General features: G+C 61.1%; 1 protein-coding gene across 5 annotated transcripts in view; it reads right to left on the bottom strand.

Annotated features, from left to right (window-relative positions):
• The window catches only part of MYOM2 (myomesin 2), an 89901-nt gene that overhangs the window by 12213 nt on the left and 57582 nt on the right, over positions 1 to 20106 (bottom strand). For all 5 annotated transcript variants that reach the window (XR_011378079.1, XM_070047242.1, XM_070047243.1 and 2 more), the window contains 13 exons: positions 19787 to 19961; positions 18293 to 18414; positions 16918 to 17105; positions 14735 to 14861; positions 12108 to 12286; positions 9470 to 9584; positions 8510 to 8666; positions 8318 to 8424; positions 6857 to 6901; positions 6279 to 6415; positions 1267 to 1411; positions 1096 to 1155; positions 279 to 346 (listed from right to left, as the gene is read on the bottom strand). Coding sequence is in view for 4 of the 5 variants with exons in the window: in XM_070047242.1 (XP_069903343.1) it covers positions 279 to 346; positions 1096 to 1155; positions 1267 to 1411; positions 6279 to 6415; positions 6857 to 6901; positions 8318 to 8424; positions 8510 to 8666; positions 9470 to 9584; positions 12108 to 12286; positions 14735 to 14861; positions 16918 to 17105; positions 18293 to 18414; positions 19787 to 19961 (1625 nt within the window). In the remaining variant the exon portion in view is untranslated. The remainder of the gene's footprint in view (positions 1 to 278; positions 347 to 1095; positions 1156 to 1266; positions 1412 to 6278; positions 6416 to 6856; positions 6902 to 8317; positions 8425 to 8509; positions 8667 to 9469; positions 9585 to 12107; positions 12287 to 14734; positions 14862 to 16917; positions 17106 to 18292; positions 18415 to 19786; positions 19962 to 20106) is intronic.

Genomic DNA, 20106 nt, shown 5'->3' on the forward strand with positions numbered 1-20106 from the left:
GAACACTCTGGAAGCGCCTTGGCCCTGAGCCGCGCCTCCCGTTTCCCGAGACCGGGTGGCATCCTCGTGGCCTGGAGCTCACTGTGCGAAGGGAACCTCCACAGACTCCCAGCCCGACCCCCTGAAAGGACTGGCCCGAGTGGCTGAGCCCTGACGTGCCCAGGACGCCTGGAAGCCGCCCAGCTGAGCACGCCCGCACCTCTCCCGCCCACACTGCACCCGGGAGGTGGCGCCAGCGCGAGTGGCAGCGAGACTCCTGCTGGGGGCTCTGGGCTCACCTTACAGATGAGCCGGACCTCACACTCCTCTGTGACGTCCCAGTGCAGGTACTCAGCAAAATGAGGGCCTGAGGAGGAAGGAAAACGAGTTTAAGTGAAGGAAGAAGTGAAACGAGTGAGTGCACTCCACAGGTGCTATCCACACGCGTGTTACGGGAATGCACCAGTGGAAGGCATGTGTGTTCTCTGGGTGTTAGGTGTGCACGTGTGCATGGTGTACATGTATCACAGATGTTATGTATACACATGTGTACGGTACGTGTTGTATGAATTACATATACACATGTATGGCCTGTGTATGCTGTAGCATTATATGTACACTTATGTAAGATGTGTGCATGGCCCATCGGCGTACGTGCTATGTATACACGCGTGTCTAGTGTGTGTGTGTCGTATGGGGCAGGCAGGAGATGAGGTTTCACTAAGCAGGTGTGGTCTGTGGAGAGCCTGCACCGGGCCACACGCTTCGCGGAGTGACGGAGGGGCGTCAGGTAGGTCACGTGTGGGAGGGCCGAGAGGAAATGCATGTTTGGGAAGCGCCGTGTCCAGCAGGGTAAGGAGGAGGCCGCGGGGCGCTGGTCACCTCAGCTGCCCGGCTCCACCCAGCGCCTCCTCCCTGGGACGGGAGCAGCTAACGGAGGTGTGGCTTTCCAGGGGACAGCAGCAAGCCCACACCAGGCGCGGGTGGAGCACAGAGCACGGGAAGGACCCAGCCCCACAGCTGAGCCAGGCACACCTCACTCGTGGTCACCTGCTGTCCCCCCGGCTCCCGCGGCTGCCTAGGTGAGCTGAGACCCCAGGCACCGCCGTCACTGACCTTGCTTCCTGAGGAATTCTTTCCTTTGGAACTCAGCCTCTTCCAGCACCTTCCTGAAGGCTACGTTCCACATTTAAGGGAAAAAATTAAAAATATGTGTCAACTTCTCTGGGGCAAAGGCCGCTGAATGCCGTGTATTTCTGGGACACGGTGACACCGAGCACAGCCTACCGTCTCCGATGAGGACCAGGGAAGACTGGTTTTTGGCTTTGCCATCGTGAATCTGCACGGTGTAGGTGCCCTCATTCTCAATAGTGAAGCGATCCATCACCATCTCGATGATGCCGGACGCCTTGTCACATTTCATCCTGTGTGTCTGCAGGCAGAGGGGACATTACACAGGAGACCCCTTGTCCCCACCCTCGTCACACAGGACCCTGTGTCTGCAGGCAGAGGGGACATTACACAGGAGACCCCTCGTCCCCACCCTCATCACACGGGACCCTGTGTCTGCAGGCAGAGGGACATTACACAGGAGACCCTCATCCCCACCCTCGTCACATGGCATCCTGTGTCTGCAAGCAGAGGGGACATTACACAGGAGACCCCTCGTCCCCACCCTCATCACACGGGACCCTGTGTCTGCAGGCAGAGGGACATTACACAGGAGACCCCTCGTCACACGGGACCCTGTGTCTGCAGGCAGAGGGGACATCACACAGGAGACCCTCATCACACAGGACCCTGTGTCTGCAGGCAGAGGGGACATTACACAGGAGACCCCTCGTCCCCACCCTCATCACACGGGACCCTGTGTCTGCAGGCAGAGGGACATTACACAGGAGACCCCTCGTCACACGGGACCCTGTGTCTGCAGGCAGAGGGGACATCACACAGGAGACCCTCATCACACAGGACCCTGTGTCTGCAGGCAGAGGGGACATTACACAGGAGATCCCTCGTCACACGGGACCCTGTGTCTGCAGGCAGAGGGGACATTACACAGGAGACCCCTCGTCACACGGGACCCTGTGTCTGCAGGCAGAGGGGACATTACACAGGAGACCCCTCATCCCCACCCTCGTCACACAGGACCCTGTGTCTATAGAAAGAGGGGACATTACACAGGAGACCCTCATCACACGGGACCCTGTGTCTGTAGACAGAGGGGACATTACACAGGAGACCCCTCATCTCACAGGACCCTGTGTCTGCAGGCAGAGGGGACATTACACAGGAGACCCTCATCCCCACCCTCGTCACACGGGACCCTGTGTCTGCAGGCAGAGGGGACATCACACAGGAGACCCTCATCCCCACCCTCGTCACATGGCATCCTGTGTCTGCAGGCAGAGGGGACATTACACAGGAGACCCTCATCACACGGGACCCTGTGTCTGCAGGCAGAGAGGACATTACATAGGAGATCCCTCATCAGCACCCTTGTCACATGGCATCCTGTGTCTACAGACAGAGGGGACATTACACAGGAGACCCCTCATCTCACAGGACCCTGTGTCTGTAGACAGAGGGGACATTACACAGGAGACCCCTCGTCCCCTCCCTCATCACACAGGACCCTGTGTAATGTCCCCTCTGGGGCCTTCCGTGCCTGTGCACACTGGCCCTGTGCCCGCATGGTGAGCTCCCTGGAAGGAGGCAGGAGCCCTCGGTGACTTCCCCAGCCCAGCGCCCACCCCAGGGCCTGAATGTCTGCTCTCCCAGGTTCCCCTAGACCAGCTTTGCCCCTGCAGACCCAGCCCATCAGGAGTTTGAGCAAAGATCCCCCCTCCTGGATCCTGACCACACGCCTGAAGGTGGGAGGTCCTGGGACCAGGATGCAGGGAACAAAATCTCACGGGCGGTGAGCAGCAGGTGCTCGGGGCAGCACAGGGAAGGCCCACCCGCGGCAGGCGCAGGTGCCCTGGGGGATGCCGACGAGTGTCCGCCTGGAGGGCCATGCTGTGCTGAACCCTGGAACTGTGCGCAAAATAAACTTTTCTCCAGGATGTGCCCGGCTTCAGTATTCTCCCGCAGCCACGGGAGCACACGATGGCAGTCACGACCACTGTGTGGCCAGGGACCCAGCAGCCGCTCTGTGAAGTCACAGGCACTGGTCTTCAATGCGGTGCTTTCTGTCTCGGTAGACAAAGGCCAGCGTGGCAAGAGAGCTCAGAACGTGAACATCGGGAACAGAGCAAGCAGGTCGTGTGGATCTCCGGTTCACTGCCCTGGGGGCACCTCCGGGTTCTGCCTCGGTTCAAGGCCTCTGTCGTCTGCACCCTCCACTCCACCCAAGATGTCCCCCAAGACCTCACTCATGTTGCCGCCTGCTGCCCCAGGCTGATCTCAGCTCATGGAGCTCCCTTGCTTCAGCCATCCCCTGAATTCTGCCTCCCTAAAACACTTCCGCAGCTGGTGCTGTGGGGTAGCGGGTAAAGCCTCTGCCTGCAAAGCCGGCATCCGACACGGCTGTTCCAGTTCCAATCCATCTCCCTGTTAATGGCCTTGGAAAAGCAGAGGAAGATGGCTGAAGTGTGTGGGCCCCTGCCATCCACATGGGAGACCCAGAAGAAGCTCCTGGCTTTAGCCTGGCACAACCCTGGCCATTGTGGCCATCTGAAGAGTGAACCAGCAGGTGGAAGATCTCTCTGTCTCTCCTTTTCTCTGTAACTCTGCCTTTCAAATAAATACATCTTTTAAAAAACCTCACTTCAATTAAAGCAATTTCCATTTAGCCCCATTACAAACCATTCTCCCAGTCCTGCAACCGTCCTGCCTTTCAGTCCAGACCACTCTGTTACCAGGTTATCAGCAAATGCTGAATGTGAACTGACACGCACTGGGAAGACAAGATGAACACACGGGCGCCGGCCGTCAGCTGAGACCCTTGCACGCCTGTGACCAGATGGACGCTCAGGCTGAAGTGAGGCACGTGCCTGCCTCGGGCGCTCCTTGACTCGCAGCAAACACGAAGTCTCCTCCACGACTCGAGATCCCAGGGCTGCTTCAAATGCGCAGATGCGACCGCACTGCCGGCGATCTCCGGGACTTTTCCCAGCTGGGACACGGAACAGGGTCAGGAATGAATGGGAAAGCTTGGGCTTGGTTTCGGGAGCACCAGCAGGAGCGTCAGAGCTGGGATCAGCCACGGGAACACAGGGCGACACCCTGACCCGCCCTTGGAGGTCCTGGGAGTTGGTGGGGCCCCCAAAGAGGAGCAGGAAGGGGGCAGCCCGAGGACTCGGCCCAGCCTTGACCCCTGACCTTCTTCCTAGCTTTGAGTAGTCACTTCTTTCTTTATTTTGTTTGTTTGTTTGTTTTGTTTGAGAAGTACAGTTACAGACAGTGAGAGGGAGAGACAGAGAGAAAGGTCTTCCTTCCGTTGGTTCACTCTCCAAATGGCTGCAATGGCCGGAGCTACGCCAATCCAAAGCCAGGACCCAGGAGCTTCTTCCAGGTCTCCCATGTGGGTGCAGGGGCCCAAGGACTTGGGCCATTTTCTACTGCTTTCCCAGGCCACAGCAGAGAGCTGGATTGGAAGAGGAGCAACTGGGACTAGAACCGGCGCCCACATGGGATGCCGGCGCCGCAGGCAGAGGATTAACCAAGTGAGCCACGGCGCCAGCCCCAGAGCATTCCCCTCCGAGTGCCAGGAGCAAGCTGGCTTGACCAACGGCCCACCTCGTCCTAGCCGCTCCACTCCCTTCAAACCTCAGCAGTAGGGACAGCAGGAAAGCCTGCCCAGCGGCTCTGAGGATGACAGAGTCTGAGTTCCCCAGCCAGGTTCCGGGTGGCCGGGGGCCTTTTCCGTTCTCTCAGCTGCTGCATTGCAGGTTGTAGACAGTAACGAGGCTTCTGGCTACGGCCGTGACACAGCCGGGTGGAGCTCAGTGACCTCCCAGGTGCCACAAACGCAGGCTTGTATGTGACGTCACAAAGCAGCGCCTGCGGTTACTAATTACAGAACCGAGGTGGGCAGCCACAACCCACGAGGTCAGCCGTGCACCAGCAACGCCCACGTGCAAGGCAGCCCCCCGGCAGCAGGGAGGAAGTGCTCGTCAAAAGCGATCTGGAGGTAAGTGCAATGACACTGAACTCCATTTCATTTCGCGGCAGGATCTCTGCTCAGAGGAAGCTCCGCCAAGTGCCACGAGCAGGCCGCGCGCTCCCGCGGATTTCTGCATGGCCGACTTTGCAGCCTGGAAGACGCTGTGTGCTTTCCAGTTTTTAGCCAGCCGTCTTGCCTGCGTGAGTCTTCAGAGAATGCCAGGTCTCCAGCAAGATGCGCGTGATCAGAAAGCACAGGACCCTTGTCGGTGCAGGATGCCCGCCCACACGGCCGTCCTAGCAGCCGCCAGCCTGCCGAACACCTCCAGAGGGAAGGCAGGACCGCGGGGAGGGTCGAGCTCAGAGAAGACCAGCAGTTCTGCCTCTCAAGCCTCCAACTGCTCTCTGTGCCGTGAAGGAACGAATGAGGCACACAGGACTCGGAGGAGTAGCTGAGCTCATCGGCGACACAACACACCGGGTATGACGGGGAGGAGGGCAGCAGCCAGTGCGGTGGATCCCTGAGCCCCCAACCCCACTTCTGAACAATGAAGAAGGGCCCCACCGGAAGAAGCGCCCTGTACCCGGGTCCCAGGCGAGCCACCGTCCGAGAGAGAAACCGCCGAGTCCTCCAGATACAGAGGCCACAGCCTGTAACAACCCAGGGACCGCTCTGCACAGCAGACGGCAGATGCAGGGCGAGCGCGATCGCACACAGCGCACTCGTGCCTCCGGCCGCCGTGCTGCCTTCGTCCAGGCTGCGCCCGGGAAGTCGCAGGAACTCATTTCCACGGGACGCTGCCAGGGCAGGAGCTGCGGGAGGATTCCTCACAAGAGACGCAGCGCACGGCTCAGGACCACGACTGACCAGCAACAAGCCGATCGTCAAGGACGTCTCCCGCGTGACCTGAACTTTCCATAACGCTGGGCTCGAAGTCCCCACAGCGCGACTTGTCAGTGTTTGATTCCAACAGCCTCGGATTTCAAAGCCTTCATGGATCACCTGGCTAACCCAGTCCAAACCCCAGGACACTTCAAGAATCAGCGTCCCCCCCGTCTCGTCTGCTTCTGCACCCCAATTCTTACAGCTCAATACAGCAATGAAAACAAACCCAGGCTGCTGGCTCGGGCCGCGCCCCTCCCCAGCCACGTCCTGGCTCTGTCCACAGCCAGGGACCCCGTGCAGAACTCACCTCACTGTCAGACACTTCCCTGTCGTTGATGACGAAGCGGAAGCTGGCGTCTGGGGATAAGGGCTCCGTCTGGAGCCAGAAGCGCACCTGGCCCTTATCGAAGATCTCATAAGCTAACTCTGATTTCAGAGGGATTGCTGTCGGAAGGAAAGAGACCGCGTGTCAGTAAGGCACGAACCCTGTGCGAAGACGAGCTGTGTGCAGTCAGACGACGCCAATCCAGGTGCCTGGCGTTCTGAGGACATGCACACTGGAGCATTGCACGGGATGACGGGAACTAAAAGTCAAAAGTGAAACTCTACTCAGCCCACGGCACTGAAGACCCCAAGCCGTGAGCTTTCCAGATGTGCTTCGTGTTTTCAATGCAACGCGACAACTGTGGTCAGCTGCCACGGGCTAGGGACAGCTAACCCTAAACCCCGAATTCAGGAGACCACGCACTGCCAGTCTCTGCAAGCCACAGCGACAAGCCCAAGTGCCAGGAGTGACTTTCCCAGAGACGTCCCTCAGCCCCCAGCGCTGATGACCACAGCCCTGCCCGGCTCGCAACTGCGCACTCGGGGTCCGTGCGAACTTACTGGGGTTCTTGATCTCGTTGCTCAGGGCCAGCAGTCGCTCAAGCTCTGGAATTAAGAAAAGATACCAGAGGTTGCACAACTCCCAGGTTTAACGAGGTCATGGAAGAACTTTGGACCGAAAGCAGAAAGCGCAGGTTCCCTTGTCCTCCGGGTGCTCCCTCAACACACCAGCAGCCATCGGCAGCCCGGGACCCGGCAGTGAAAGGGCCCAGGGCCTGCAGGGACAGTGGGGGTGCCCTGAGGAGGAGGGGCTGGCACAGGGCAGGTGCACCCTTCCAGAGGGAGCCAGGGAGCCAGCAGAGCCGACAGGGACACCCCTGCCCCCGCCTAGGGCAGCGCCCGCCAGTCCCAGTGCCACCCTTCCGCCGCATCTCGCTGTTCTGTGAGAGTTCACCGCATGTCACCAGCGCTGAGCCTGGCCTGCAGGCCCACGAGGCCGCTGTGTGTCTCTGGCTGCCTCCTGCCTTTGGGGTCACCGGCCCTGCCTCACCGCTGCGGTCTGAGTGTCTGTTGGAAACGTAATGCCAGTGCAGCAGAGTGGCCGCTTCGGGAGGGCTCTGCCCTTGGGCGCTCTGGGCCGCCGCTCTGAGAGTGGGGTTTCTATAAGGCAAGAGCTCGTCCCCCACCCCCGCACTCTCGGGCCCCATGACGGACCCCTTCCTGCTCTGGTGGAAGCAGCATGGACCGGAGCCGAGCCACCCAGCCTGCACGCCCTGTGCCAGGAACCCAAGGCAGAGAGACACTCCCCTCGGCAGCCTGCCTGGGCCAGGCGTCCTTGGCGGCCCCTCGGCTGTCAGCCAGGACACAGTGGACAGCTGAAGGAACTCACATAGTGCTTACAGCATCACAAGGACTCTACAATTTACCAAGGCAGCCAGGGACCCAGTGTCCCCAGAGACCAGAGGGTTCTGCCCAGTGCTGCCAGGTTCCCAGTGGGCCATGCTCCCTGTGAGGCCAGGCAGGTGGGCTGGGACCAGGTGGGCAGGTACACAGCACAGGAGTGCGTGGGCCCTGGCCGCACCTGCCTCGTGGGAGCTGAGACGCTCACGCTAAGCGAACTTCCTCACGTGTCTGCCGTCTCCACTCAGAACAGGGCTGGCGGTTCTAGCTGTGGCCGTCAGCCAGTGCTCAATGCACGGAGTCTGTCCCCTTCTCGTCCCACTTCTCAGCACTGCAGGGAGGGACGGGGCCCCCACCGGCGAGGCTCCAGTCCAGTGAGCAGACTTCTCTGCCAAGAGCCCACGCTGCTGCACTCTGAGATTCGGCTTTAGAAGTGAACACTGAAGCCATTCAAGACCCGGGATCGTGGGGTGCACAGAGTGCAAACCCAGCGCTTAATTCCCAAAGGAATCACGCACCTCTCTAAGCATCCCCGACCACAAGTGGCCGCCCTTTCTCTAACCCACGGAGTCTCTTCCAGGTTAGTACAGGAAGGGCGGGCCTGTGACCCGCGGGCATTACCTTCTTCGTCCAAAACAAAACTGGAGGACACGCCATCCGTGTCACTGACCGACACAGAGTAGGTCCCCAAGTCGGCTTTGTCTGGATTCTTGAAGTAGAGCTTGGAGCTGCAAGGGAGAGGAGGGAGCGTGTGGGCACTGGTGAGGCCCAGGGGCGGCCGTGTCCCCCGCCAGCGAGCCGCCCAGGACCTACTGGTCGCCCTTGGTCTCCACGTGGAACCTCTCGGGGTCGGCGATCTCCTCGTAGGACTTGCACCAGGTGAAGTGGGACGCGTCCGTCATCTCCTGGCAGTCGAAGCCCAGGTAGATGTTGCCTTCCTCGTCGACGCCAGCACTGATCTCCTTGGTGCCTGGGGGCAGGGGCAGGAGGTGAGTGCTGAGGAACACGGCGTGCCCAGGGTTCCTCTGCGGGGGTGCGGGCAGAGCTAGGGTTACATCGCGTCAGCAGCTGCACCCAGAGGGCGGGAGCCAGAGCGGAGAGCACTGCTGCCAGGACCGCATCCTTGGCTGCGTCCGGGGCCCTGCGGGACCCCCTGAGGCCGCCCACCAGGCCGAGGCAGCCCCTCGCCCGACCTGTGGGCACTAAGCCTCCCCTCAGGGCGCAGCAGGCAGCACCCCACGGGCCCCTCCCCTGCTCCGAGGTTGACATGGGTGGTTTCCAGGTTTGGCCTTAGATGGACCCCTGGCCCGACACCTGACACCCAGGCCCAACCTCAGGCCCTCTGCTGGGGTGGAGAAGAGCCCACATCACACAGACGCTCTGCCAGAGACCTGGGCTTGCGGTGGCAGGCGACCGGGGGCTGAGGCAGCCCACGTGCCCCGGGGGCAGCACCGCCCCTGCGAGGACGGCTCAGGGGGCTCTCACGCACTGCAAGCAAGAAAATCACCAACAGCTCCCACATGTCTCTCTCGGCACCTGCCACATCAAAACCGCCTCCTTCCTGCACTCTGGCCACCCGGTGAAGACGGGGGTGTGTGCCTGCTCCTGCCCCAGCTGTGAGCGCCCACAGAAAGCCCAGGCACGTGCCAGCCCTCGTGCCTCCCCACACCCCACGGCGCCCTGCACACGCCCACACATGCTCAGTGCGGCCCACCCTCCTGCAGCCCGCTGTGTCGGTGAGCTCTGCCTGGCCTGGGCGGGACGCGCTCTCACCTGGCCTGGCCTCCACCAGCACCGGCTCCGACACATCCGAGGGCTTCCCCACACCGCTGGCGTTCACCGCCCGCACGCGGAAGACATAGATTCGACCTTGGTGCAGGTCACAGACCTGGAAGTGACGGGGGAGACCAGGGGGATAAAGATAACCTCGCTGTCCTCCACGTCTTCCAAATGTTCGTTTTTTATTAGTCTTCCTCTACTTGAAAGGCAGAACGACAGAGCCAGAGAGACAGGGAGGGAGCAGGGAGCCTGGAACTCATCTGGGTCTCCCTGTGGGTGGTAGGGGCCCAAGCACTGAGCCATCATCTGCTGCCTCCCACATGAGATCAGCAGAAGCAGGGACCCCAGCCGTCACTCGGATACGGGACGCAGGCACCCCAAGATGCACCTTAACCTGCCGCGTCACACGCCTGCCTCATCTTCCTCACTGCCTTCCCCTCAAAGTTAACCCGAGGGGCCAGCATTGCGGAGTAGCAGGTAAAGCCCGCATCCTACACGGGTGCCAGCTCAAGTCCCGGCTGTTCCACTTCTGATCCGGCTCCCTGCTGATGTCCTGGGAGAGCAGTAGAAGATGGCCCAAGTGCTTGGGCCTCTGCACCCACGAGGGAGACCTGGAAGAAGTTCCTGGTAAAGGGCATGTCGCTGCCCCCCACACACACCATGGGAGATCGGTTCATGGCCTCTCTCTCTCTCTCTCCATCTACAAAACGAAAGCTAGATAACCGAGAGGCCCCCTACGGCTGCTGGAGAGCCCCCGGTGCCCAGTTCTCTTGTCAACCCGACCAGATAGCGGCCCAGCCCTAAGTGCACCCTGTGTGCAGTCCCTTGGGAGACTGCCGCCACCTCCTTGCTTCAATAAAGCGACCTGTCTCGGTTGACATTGGTCTCTGTCTCCTTTTCCCATCTCTCCTTTCTGGGGGCAAGAAAAGCCAGAACTCCAAGCTATTCCAGACCTGACACCTGGCTCCTGGCTTTGGATCAGCCCAGCTCTGGCCACTGTAGCCATCTGGGGAGTCAACCAGCAGATGGAAGCTCTGTGTGTGTGTGCACGTGTGTGTGTGTCTGTCTGTCTGTCTGTCTATCTCTCTCTCTAATTCTGTATTTCAAATAAATAAATAAACTTTAAAAAAGCACCTCACTCGTGTAGCTGGAGAAGCATGGGGGACACCTCCAGCCGCGTGCAAAGCAGTCACAACTCCTCTGCGGGGACAGGCCCATGGGTGGCAGGCACCCAATCACCCGAGCCGTCACTGCTGCCTCCCAAGGTCTGGTTTAGCAGGAGCCGGAGCAGGGTCCTGACAGTGCATTGGGTGCCCTAACTGCTGCCTTTACTGCTGACCCAAACCCCTGCCCCCAAATCCTACATTAGATGTAATTTTCCACAGCACAAAATCACATTCAGACACAGCACAGGTAAACGCGTCTCTCCTCATGCAGACGCGGGTAGCGAACGCTGTCATCTTCTCACACATCTCTTCTTATCTGCACAATTCTGCTAACTGGAATCCGTCTTGGGAACCACGAACAAACATCTCTACCTGCATTTCTAATGGATTTGGTTAGCTGAGTCCTTGGGGGCTGCTCCGCGTGTTGCAAAGAGACTGCTGTATGTTACCAGGCTGCCGCCCACAGGTGCCGCCCACAGGGTGCTGCCCACAGGGTGCCTCCCAAGGGTGCTGTCCACAGGGTGCTGTCCATAGGGAGCTGTCCACAGGGAGCTGTCCACAGGGTGCTGCCCACAGGGTGCCGCCCATCCCTGCCCCATCAGTGTGAGCTGAGCCAGGCTCAGCCATGTCACACACCTCTGCCTAAGCCACGCCCAGAAACACAGCCTAAACCTCCGAAGAAACCAGCCAGGGGGTGTGGGCCGACCGGGTTCCAGGACAGGGGTCACCACTGACCCGGTAATGCTAAGTCACACATGCTAAAACAGAACTATCTAGAGAGGACAGGCAATTTACGCATTGTAATGTCAGCAGATATAGTGAAACCATGTGCACACGTGTGTATGTGTGTGCACACTTGTGCATGTCTGTATTTGTGTGTATGTCTGTGCATCTGTCTGTGCCAGTGGGTCCATGTATGTTTGTATGTGCACATGTGTATGCGTGTATATATGTGTATGTTTGTGCTTTGTGTGTTTGAATGTGTGTCCCCGTGATTGTGTGTGTATGTATGTATGTGCGCTTTTGTGTAGAAGTTTGAGTGTTTATGCATTTTTGTGTGTATGAATGTGTCCCCGTGTCTGCGTGTATGCATATGTGTGTGTACATGTGTGTTTGCACTTTTGTGTGTGTTGTGTAAGTGGAGTGTATCAGACAGACTTCTATATGTGACCACATGAATTAATCAAAATAAGCACAGGGCTTAACACAGAGGGGCCCGGCCTGTGTCGGTCCTCCGCATGAGGGCCGCCCACTGACAGTGGGTCTCAGCTGCTGGGCTCCCACCAGCCCACCAGGTGCCTGTGTGCCAGCAGGAAGGCCCTTTACTGCCCTCTGCTGGAGCCTCCGGCAGCTGCGCCATGGATCCCAGGGGTGAAAGGCCAGCACCCGTGGTACCAGGCGTGGTACCTGGGGCCGTGAGCAGAATCACCGGTCACACGGGAGGAAAGCGCAGAGGAATGACTCACCTTCAAGTAACGATTCGGAGTCGCTGCCTCGTTCACGGTGCTCCATTCTCCAGAATCCTCTTCCTTAAAATCCACAAAATATCCAGAAACAGGGCTGCTGCCCGAGTACACGGGGGCCTTCCACAGCATCACCAGGGACGTGTCCCTGACCTCGCAGAATGTCAGGTCATAGGCTGGACCTGCAACGGGCACTTCTCTGAGCGCAGGCACCCAGGGGCTGCCAGGGCCGCAGCCCTGCCCCTCCTGGGCCTGGCCCCCCACCCCCACCCCGCAGCCCTGCCCCCAGGCCCAGCCCCAGGTCTGCCACCCTGCCCCCTCCTGGGCCTGGCCCCCCACCCCCACCCCGCAGCCCTGCCCCCAGGCCCAGCCCCAGGTCTGCCACCCTGCCCCCTCCTGGGCCTGGCCCCCCACAGCCCTGCCCCCCAGGCCCAGCCCCAGGTCTGCCACCCTGCCCCCTCCTGGGCCTGGCCCCCCACAGCCCTGTCCCCAGGCCCAGCCCCAGGTCTGCCGCCCTGCCCCCTCCTGGGCCTGCCCCCCCCCCACAGCCCTGTCCCTAGGCCCGGCCCCAGGCCTGCAGTCCTGCCCCCTCCTGGGCCTGGCCCCTCGTAGCCCTGCCCCCCAGGGCCAGCCCCAGGTCTGCCGCCCTGCCTCCTCCTGGGCCTGGCCCCCTGCAGCCCCCAGAGCCCTGCCCCCCAGGCCCAGCCCCAGGCCTACTGCCACCCTGCCCCCTCCTGGGCCTGGCCCCCCGCAGCCCCCGCAGCCTGCCCCCCAGGCCCAGCCCCCCACAGCCCTGCCCCCAGGCCCGGCCCCAAGCCTACTGCGCCCGCCTTTCCCAGACACCACACCACCCCTGCTGTCCTGTGTCAGCCTTTCTCGGGAGCACCCGCCACGATGGCGCCCAGCACAGGGGGAGCAGCTCCCGTACCTGTGCCCCCCCACCAGGCGTGTGCAGGGCTGTGGACACGGGGCGGAGTCCAGCAGGCCGCAGTTCTCACCCTCGTATCAGAGAGACAAGGTGGGCACAAAACAAAGGTGCTCGTGTGCCCCACACCAGGAGGGAGGGGGCGACCGGCCCAGGCCCTGCCGTCCACTGACACTAAGCGACCCAGAGGGCTCTGCGCTGACTCCCTGGCCCAGCCCACCACCCGGCTCCATCCTAGCGCAATCACACTACACCCCGCGAGCGCAGCTGAGCCACATGTGGGGCCTGTGGACAGGCTCTGGGAACCACGGGGACCGAGAATACATCTATCGGCTCGAGCAGGGAAAGGAGGGAGGAAGAGCCAGGTCCTCTGGCCACAGAGCGGAAAGACAGCCTGGGCGTTGCGCCCTCCAGGTTGTCCGTGATCCCTCCTCTGTGGGTGCCTGGCGGGGGGACACTAGGCCATCTGCTCCAAGCTGGGCATTTGGGAGGAGTTAGGCACGCAGAGCCCACACAGATGCAGCTCTGCAGCAGGTGCGCGTGGTGAACACGCAAATGAGCGCTGGGCCCCACACAAGATGTTCTTCTGCCCCACCCGCCTCGGGGAGTGGTCCCCAGGTGCTGGTTGTCCCACCCGCCCACCTTGGGGAGTGGTCCCCGGGTGCTGGCTGTCCCACCCGCCCACCTTGGGGAGTGGTCCCCGGGTGCTGGCTGTCCCACCCGCCCACCTTGGGGAGTGGTCCCCGGGTGCTGGCTGTCCCACCCGCCCACCTTGGGGAGTGGTCCCCGGGTGCTGGCTGTCCCACCCGCCCACCTTGGGGAGTGGTCCCCGGGTGCTGGCTGTCCCACCCGCCCACCTTGGGGAGTGGTCCCCGGGTGCTGGCTGTCCCACCCGCCCACCTTGGGGAGTGGTCCCCGGGTGCTGGCTGTCCCACCCGCCCACCTTGGGGAGTGGTCCCCGGGTGCTGGCTGTCCCACCCGCCCACCTTGGGGAGTGGTCCCCGGGTGCTGGCTGTCCCACCCGCCCACCTTGGGGAGTGGTCCCCGGGTGCTGGCTGTCCCACCCGCCCACCTTGGGGAGTGGTCCCCGGGTGCTGGCTGTCCCACCCGCCCACCTTGGGGAGTGGTCCCCGGGTGCTGGCTGTCCCACCCGCCCACCTTGGGGAGTGGTCCCCGGGTGCTGGCTGTCCCACCCGCCCACCTTGGGGAGTGGTCCCCGGGTGCTGGCTGTCCCACCCGCCCACCTTGGGGAGTGGTCCCCGGGTGCTGGCTGTCCCACCCGCCCACCCTGGGGAGTGGTCCCCGGGTGCTGGCTGTCCCACCTGCCCACCTTGGAGAGTAGTCGCTGCACCACCTGCTGTGGGGAGTGGTCCCCGGGGTGCCAGCTGCCCCACCTGCTGTGGGGAGTGCACCCCCACATCCAGGGCCCACAGTGGGGTCCCTTCTCTGTGCAGCCCTCCTCCCTCCCACCTGAGCCCGGGCTCTCGGTCTACACCATTCCTGGCTCCATGTCTGTGTCTGTTCCTGTCCTGACAGCAGACTCTGGTCAGCCCCACCCACGGCTATACCCAGCCCTGACGCCCAGCCCTTCCCTGTCCGGGGAGATGAATGGGCACTGCTCACAGGCCTGGAGAGGCAGGAGAGGGCAGAGGGGCCGACGCTGGCCCCCAGCAGAGAGGGGGCCTTACAGGAGGGGTGGTCTCACCGGGTTCTGGTGCTGTCCAGGCCTCACACTTGAAGTGCTCACTCGGGTCCGACGGCTGCCCAATCCCGGCCAAGTTGGTGGCAGCGATCTTGAACTCATAGAATGAGCCTTCTGTCAAGCCTTCCACCTGTCACATTTTGTCTCAGTTAATATGTGAAATGGAAGGAGGGTTTCACCCCACGGGGTGGAGGGAGAAGTACCTATGACGGACTTGTAAGGGGAAATATTTGTAAGGAACCTTGTAGGCAGGTCAGACTGCATAGCCTACAGATGCCAGTCGCAGGGGAAACAGGAAACTCGGACTGAGAGAGACAATGTCCACAGAGAGAGGACAGAGGGCAGAGATGGGAGGGGGGCTGAGATCTTGGGCCACACTGTCCCCAGCAGACCCTGGGACTGGCAGGAGGCGGCTGAGGGGGTGACGGGGAGTCCTGGCCCCTGGGCAGCCTTGTGCCCTGCTGCCATAGCCCCACCAGCTCAGCAAGATCAGGCCACCACCGTTCCTTACATGGCTAAGGTCCCCATCGCAGCCCCACTGCCCTCTGGGTTGGAGGACAGGACACTACAGGAGGCCTCTGAGGGAAACCAGCGCCTGGACTTGGCGTGGGGGGGACCGAAGCCTCCAGGTGAGGGTCACCGCAGGACAAAGCTTCCCAGCGAGACGCCTGTGGGGAGACCGCTGTGCTGGCTGGGGGACAGCCTGCCCCTCCTCACGGAAGCAGCGTGCAGGAGGGAAGTGCCTCTTGGAGTAGGAGGCCCTGTGGTGCACCTCTGACGCCGGCATCCCATTGTGCCATTTCCAATCCGGCTCCTGCTGATGGCCCAGGAAAGCAGCAGAGGATGGCCCAAGTGCTCAGGCCCCTGCACCCACACGGGAGACCTGGGTGGAGCTCCTGGCTCCTGGCTTCAGACCAGCCCAGCTCTGGTCGTCGCAGCCATGTGGGGAGTGAAACAGCAGATAGAAGATCTCTCTCTCTGTCTCTTCCTCTCTCTCTGTAACTTTGCCTTTCAAATAAAAAAAAAAAAAAAAGAGCAACTACGAGGGCCAGCAATGGGGCACAGCAGGTAGAGCCACCACCTGTGACACCTGCGTGTCATATGGCTGCCAGTACGTGTCCCGGATGCTCAATTCTGATCCAGGTTCCTGCTAATGACCTGGGAAAGCAGTGGAAGGTGGCCCAAGTGCTTGGGCCCCTGCAGCCACGTGGGAGACCCAGATGAAGCTCCTGGCTTCAGTCTGGCCCAGCCCTGGACATTTCGGTCATCCGGGGAGTGAAACAGTGGATGGAAGATTTCTCTCTAAACAGTTATCTCCCTTGGCTCTGTAAGTGTGACTTTCAAATAAGTAAACCTTTTTAAAAATTAGCAGCTAGGGGTGGAGGCCGACATGCCGCGTGTCGATGACGTCACAGCACACCTGAGGGCTGGCAGCACAGAGCACCACGTGCGTGTCACAGACACAAGCGTATGACACACATCTGCATGGAAACATAACATGCATTGTACCATAAGACAGAACCTTTTGCAAAGCTACGATGGGCCATTCTCAGACCTCCGTCAAGACCCCTCATTTCACAGGGCCAGTGGCTCCCCTGAGGCCTGGCGGCCCCCGAGGTGATGCGTGAGCCCCAGTCACAGGCATTCACATGAGAAGGCCAAGGTGCCACAGGTGCATCGGAAGCCAGGTGGGCGCCAGGTTTGTGCCTGGATTTCCTTCCAGATCCGAATCCAGGTTCTGCTGCTCTTCTCCTGGGCCTGCTGCCCACAGTGCACAGAGGCTCGGGACTCGGGGTCCTGGGGAGGTGGCGAGTCCCGAGCCGAGGCCACATCCGTCCTTTCCCGTGGGCTGATCAGCACCGAGCCTGCCCTCAGCCACTGCGTACAAGGGGGGTGGGAGCCCCTCACCCCCACTCCACCTTCCAGGGCTCAGAGCAGGCAAGTCGCGGCCATGGGCCTGCAGCACAGCCCCTCACCCCCAACCTGCACAGCACCCTCGTCGCCTCTCAGGGAACATCGGCCCCTAGGCTCTTCCGGGGTCCCAGACCCCGAGGCCGCTGGAGCTCAGAGCTTCTGCATTCAGCTCTGCTCTGGGTCAAAGGCTCCAAAGCCGCGGCACTGAAGAGGGAGCCAGGCCAGAACACAAACATCCCTCAGGCGGAGCCAACGGGCAGATGGAAACCCACCGTCAGGATCCGCTCCTGGATCGGGGAGGAGTTGACTTCGTGCCAGTTCTTGTGGTGGACTTCGCGCTTGTCCACGTAGTAGCCCAGGATGGGCGAGCCGCCGCTGAACTTGGGCACCTTCCAGCCGAGGGTCATGGAGCGGCCGTCACAGTTCAGCAGCGTGACCCCGTACGGATGGGAGGGCACAGCTGCAGGGGGCACAGCATGGAGTCACCCGAGGCCCAGGGCCGCCCCACCCCACCAAGCGTTCTGCGCTTCCTTTCCGGGGGGGGGGGGGGAGTCACAAACACACCCACCAGCATTCTAACCACACGCGGGCAGTGGACTCTGGGTGGCCTGGACATTCGCGGTGACAGGATCCCCGGCTGCCCCGCGGGGACGCTCAGAGAAGGAGCGTTTCCATTGGCAGCGGGAGGGGAAGCAGCCGGAGGGGTCTCATTCCCACCCAGGCCCAGAAACTGCAGACTAGCCCAGGGCCTTACACCCCACCTGCCCCTGGGTGAGAAAGAGCAGGACGCCTTCCCCAGCAGGGAGAGGGAGGCCAGCACTGCCCTGCCTGACCCGAGAGCCAGGGCAGCCGGAACCGGAATCTTAAGTGTCGGCCTCTGCTTAGGAGGGGTGAGTTCACAGGGCACAGGGCAACTTTGGAAAAAGCCCTGGCGGGTTGGGGGAGGGGAGGAGCGCAAGGTCTGAGTAAAGAAAGACCCTAAACTAGAGCGACTGATGTGCTGTGATTTCTGGCCAGGGACTCTGACGTGGCAACGCCCAAATCATTAGAAATCTTCATTTCTGAAAGTGCTGGCAGATTTACTCGGAGCGGAAACCGTGAGGAGGAAATGATGCGCGGGAAGCAGACGGCCCGGGACTGAAATAGCAGAGTGCATGACACCCATGTCCCCGGTGCCCCTGGGTGCTGCGGCTGTCAGCAATAGCCAGGGTGGCCGCCCCACTGCTCAGCGCTCTGAGCGTCCAGGTGCCTCCCAGGGGCCGTCGCCAAGACCAGCTGTCACGCTTGATCAAAACATTAGACGATTCTGAACACCGCCCCTGGCGCACGGAGCCACTGAGCCACGTAAACGACGTGGACAGCTCTGGCGCGGTGCGTTAAGCCTGCACCAGCTGACGAGGCCACCGCTGTTGGCTGCTGCTGCACGCGTGTGAGCGCGGCCCGGGGGAACGCTCGTGCCCTCTGGGGCTCTGCTTCTGTGTGCGTTCTGCCAGCACGCGGCCATCCTCTCTCACTCTGCCGCTCCACGGTGACACCCAACCACGTGGCAGCCTCTCAGAACCGACACCCCTCCCCGCCTCAGCCTCCAAACCACGCCGTGCCGGAGCCCAGGCGGCCGGAGCCGAGCGGCCCACGCTACGTACGTACTCAGGGCGGCCTGCACCTTGATGACCTCAGACTCCTGGGAGTTCTCGCTGGTGCCCAGGGCGTTCACGGCTTTCACCCGGAAGATGTACTGCTCCCCGGTCGTCAAGCCATGCACCACGAACCTGAGAGAAACAGGCACGGGAGCGTGACCACGGGACACGTCTCCTCCCCCCACCCTCGGCAGAAGCAGGGATCGCTAATGCTCCATAGAAAGCTCCGCGTGGACGGAACGCAGCTTCCCTTCCGAGTGTCTCACTGATGCACGGCACACACTCGTTTTTCACTTTTGATTTCAGCTCAGTCGACATGCAGGGTGGAAAAGTAAGGCTACAGCGCCCAGCGATACCCAGAACTGCCCACACGTCCTTCCAGTCACTTGCATCTCCAAGTTTTCTGGATGCCGTCTTGACCAGAGGTCTATTAGAAAACAGCCAACTCCTTACCAAGAAGAACCCATGGGCAGGCATTTGGTGCACTGGTTAAGACTACACTTGGGGGGCCGGCACTGTGGCACAGCAGGTAAAGCTGCCACCTGCAATGCTGGCATCCCATATGGGCACCAGTTCTAGTCCCGGCTGCTCCACTTCCGATCCAGCTCTCTGCTACAGCCTGGGAAAGCAGCAGAAGATGGCCCAAGTCCTTGGACCCCTGCACCTGCATGGGAGACCTGGAAGAGGTTCCTGGCTTCTGGCTCCTGGCTCCTGGCTTCGGATCAGTGCAGCTCTGGCCATTGCAGCCAACTGGGGAGTGAACCAGCACATTAAAGAACTCTCTCTCTCTCTCCCTCTCTCTCTCTCTTTCTCTCTGCCTCTCCTTCTCTCTGTGTATAATTCTGACTTTCAAATAAATAAATCTTAAAAAAAAAAAAAATGACTACACTTTGGGCGCCCGCATCCCAGACTGCAGTGCCTGGTTTGAGTCCTGACTGCTCCACTTCCCACTCAGCTTCTCGCTAATGCAGCCCAGGAGGCAGCAGTGTTGGCTCAAGTAGTTGGACCCTGCCCCCCAGGGGAGGCCCACCTTCTGTTCCTGGCTCCTGCTTTCAGCCTGGCCCAGCCCTGGTTGTTACAGGCATTTGGGGAGTGAAATAGCAGATAGAACTCTGTTTCTTCCTTTCAAATAAAGTGAAAATAAGCAATTCTTAAATAAAACCTTAAAAGCCAAATATACTGAGTAACAAGAGGCTGAGACTTTGAAGTTGGGTAGATGAGGTTCAAATACTGGCTTTCGGATTGGATGGGTTTTGTCTGTCATCCAGGTACTTAGCCCTGGAGGGCTGCCTCCCTGGGGCAGAGGAACAGGACGGCTGGTGCTGCAGGGAGGCACCGAAAGCTTGGAAATCAGCACGGGGCGCCGCAGCCCTCCCCAGCAGAGCGGCTGAGTGTATCTCGCTAGCTGACGACAGTCCCGACCATGAGTGGGGCCAGTGGACACAGCATTCAGGCAGGACAAGCTGGGCCGCGGGGCATGGGGAGGCGCAGGAGGGGCGGGCACCTGTTGTATCCAATGGGCTTGTGGTTGCACGGCTCCCACGCGTTGGTGCCCGCCACGCAGCAGTCCACGTAGTAGCCCAGCAGGTCCTCCTCGTGTTTCGGCCTGTCCCACTGCACAACCACCGACGTCTTGGTGTTTCGGGAAGCCAGCACCCGGCCGGGAGCAGAAGGGACCGCTGTGCCGAGGGGACAAGGGACTGGTCAGGAGGAGCAGCCGAGCCACTGTCCTCCAGGAACTAAGGCCGGGGCTCGGGCGGGACCCCGAGCGGGGCAGGGAGCAGGACAGCCCTGGCTGAGCGCCGGGAGGTGCTGCATCACGTA

The sequence above is a fragment of the Oryctolagus cuniculus genome, chromosome 8 (assembly GCF_964237555.1).
Source record: "Oryctolagus cuniculus chromosome 8, mOryCun1.1, whole genome shotgun sequence".
NCBI classification, from domain to species: domain Eukaryota; kingdom Metazoa; phylum Chordata; class Mammalia; order Lagomorpha; family Leporidae; genus Oryctolagus; species Oryctolagus cuniculus.